This window comes from Hibiscus syriacus, unplaced genomic scaffold (genome assembly GCF_006381635.1).
Source record: "Hibiscus syriacus cultivar Baekdansim isolate YM2019G1 unplaced genomic scaffold, ASM638163v2 tig00110202_pilon, whole genome shotgun sequence".
Classification (NCBI taxonomy): domain Eukaryota; kingdom Viridiplantae; phylum Streptophyta; class Magnoliopsida; order Malvales; family Malvaceae; genus Hibiscus; species Hibiscus syriacus.
In genome coordinates this window covers 218,144-220,964 of record NW_024062625.1, presented here as the reverse complement: position 1 = coordinate 220,964, position 2,821 = coordinate 218,144, and the positions used below count along the sequence as shown (strand labels likewise).

Below are 2,821 nucleotides of genomic sequence, written 5' to 3'. Positions count from 1 at the left end.
GCGATTTAGTTGGTCATTTTGGTAAATCCAAAAAAAAATTAGTTAAAATCGTATATTATAAGACATTTTTGGTCACTGAGGTTATTTTCTCAAACCAAAAACCCTATGGTTTACCCTAATCGGACCCAGACCCAGACTGTGCTCAGGTTTTTCTTTTTATCCTTCTTTCTTTGTATTTTCACTATTTTTCAATGTATTTTGCTTTTTGTTAAATGATTTCATTTTTTCCTTTAGGAGTGCTTCTGTTTTTAGAACAGTTAAGTCAGCAATGGACGTGGGTAGTTTCAGTCCATTTGAAAAGAGCATCTGGGTTTGTTCTGTAATGGACGCTTTGTTGGCTGAGACTTTAGTTCTGGCCGGAAAGTCTGTTGCTTGCCTTCTCATGCTGGTATATTTACTCTATTATTTCTAAAGTTTTTCCCCACTTTTAAACTTGTGTTGTTTGCTTCATTTGCTATTTTCTACTTTTTGGGGTTTGCCCCCAAAAAATTACATTTGTTTATTTTTAAGGTTATGCTGCTTGTAGTGTGTTCTCCCCCAACACATTTACTGAATTTGGTGGTTGACTTCACTCTCTTTTTGTCTTCATTGAGTCCTAGAATTATTACATTTCTGTTATGAATTTGTACATTGGTTGTTGTTAAGGGCAAGCTTTTCTTTCAGCTATTGAAACTGTGTGGACCACCTATTGGGGGTCATAAGTTTTCCTCTTATTTTTAGAATAGGCGTTTGTGGAAGCTTCACTTGTTTGCACCTTTTCTTTCTCTTTTAATTGATTTCATTACGTTTTATAGCTTCTCGATTACTGAAATTTTTACTTACCTGAAATGGTGATTTTTAACATATTAGTTTAAGCTTTGGTACGATAATAAATATGATATTGCTACTAGAAAAGAATATGCTTTTTATTGTATTGTTGTCTGCAATTGAACAATTCCATATTCTTTAATGTCTAGCGATGGACATTGTCGTCTGTGGGCCCTGCAAATTTTTATTTTTAGTTAGATTCAGTATGAGATACTGGAATCCTTCTATACCACATCTAATGGTTTCCAACCGTTAACGGACATTTCCCCTGCACCTTGCAGTACTTGGGATCTATCTCTCTGTGTTACAGTGCATCCCAAAACCATAACGTTTATATTGAGTTTCATTGTGTGCTACCATTTATGAATAAGATGGGTAAGATTGCTTTCGTTATCATTTCATACAGGACTGAGTTTGGGAACCCTGGGGCAAACATGAAAGTGTATCTAGATAGCTTATACCCCACCAAATTGATATTAAAGATTTTAGTTTATGATTCTTGATTTGTGGCATTGAAGTTATTTCTGACTCATTTTGGGAAGTCTGAATTTATCTTTGTTTGATGATGAACATGATTATTTTAATCATTTGAATAAGTTGCTAACATGTCAATATAAAAAAATGTTGGCTTGCAAATAATCTCATACCGTGTTGGTTACTGTTGCACCCCTATGTCAATGGACCATTTTTCCTTTTCCTTTTTCTTTGATCTTATGTTCTGGGCGGTAATATTCTTATAATGTCGATCTGCATCATTTAATGTGCGTAGAAGCTTGTTGCCTATGATAAGCCTAAATCATTTATTTGCTTATTTATAGCATTTTGCTCAGTATACTTTCTGACATGATTGAAGATGTTCCAGACAGGAACGGTGTTGAATGATATGAATGCATCACTTAATTTGACTGCAGTGGATCAGAGGTAATGGAATTTCTTCCCTTTTTTATCTTAATTTACCATCCATCAATCATTGGTGAGGAAATCTGACAACTGGTTGGATTGACTTCTTTTTCAGGTTTCCGTTTGACGAACTTCTAAAAAGAGAACAGCCTGGTCCAGAAAACAAAGATGGCAGTGATACAGAGGATGATGACGAAGATGAAGAGGACAAGGTAGATGATGACGATTTCTTAGCCGAAGAAGGTGAGGAAGGGGATCCTGAGGATGACCCTGAAGCCAATGGGAATGGAGGAAGCAGTGACGAGGATGATGACAATGAGGACGATGACGATGCTGATGATGAAGAAGAGGAGGATGAAGAAGACGAGGATGATGAGGTTCCTCAGCCACCTTCTAAGAAGAGGAAATGAAACTAATCATCGGCCTTCAGATATTCTACTATTTCCTGCATTTTTCCTCTGATGAGGAAATTTTAGTAGGGAGGGAGAATTCGTTTCGTTTGTTTTCTTAGAGTAGAAGATTCACTTTTCCGGACAAACCTTATTTCCGGCATTTTTCATGTAGTCATGTTACAGGTGGTTATGATATATATCATTGCATCTCGAACTAACAGTCGGGCCTATTTGTTTAGCAGACCTTGGTATCCTTGCTTGCATGTAGTAGTAGGATTGATGGATTATGTCTTGGGTTTGATCAAGCAATCGACTGTAAGTTGGAAACTGAAGTTTATTCAGTTATGACAAAATTAGCTGGATGGAAATCACTGATCTTGCACGTCAAGACCTGTGGTTTCCAGATCTCGAGATCATGTCTTTCTAAGCTACCTAGCAGTTTTTGCATGTGATGGTACTCGTGTCTGGACTTGATTTCGATACAGAGAAATATGTCAGGAACATATTGGAGTTTGATCTGAAACGAGTGTTGAAAATAGGAGGAATAAGCAACTTTCAGTAGGCGTTACGCTTTTCAAAGATTATTACTGATTACTACCCCCAACAAGCAACTGCACAAAAATTGACAACTGTATTATTTCGAGCACAATATGAGGCCAAGACTGTTACCTGGACACACAAATTATATCAAGAAAATTTAACGATACATGTATTTTTTTTCA

The 2,821-nt window shown here is 36.5% G+C and overlaps 1 protein-coding gene across 1 annotated transcript; it reads left to right on the top strand.

The window, feature by feature from the left end:
• The first annotated feature begins 253 nt into the window (after positions 1 to 253).
• On the top strand, positions 254 to 2,281 carry LOC120218968 (nucleolin-like). The gene is made up of 3 exons (XM_039215831.1): positions 254 to 388; positions 1,670 to 1,728; positions 1,823 to 2,281. Exons 1-3 carry the CDS (start codon positions 269 to 271, stop codon positions 2,115 to 2,117), a joined length of 474 nt encoding a protein of 157 aa, XP_039071762.1. The 5' UTR covers positions 254 to 268; the 3' UTR covers positions 2,118 to 2,281.
• Positions 2,282 to 2,821: the final 540 nt, after the last annotated feature.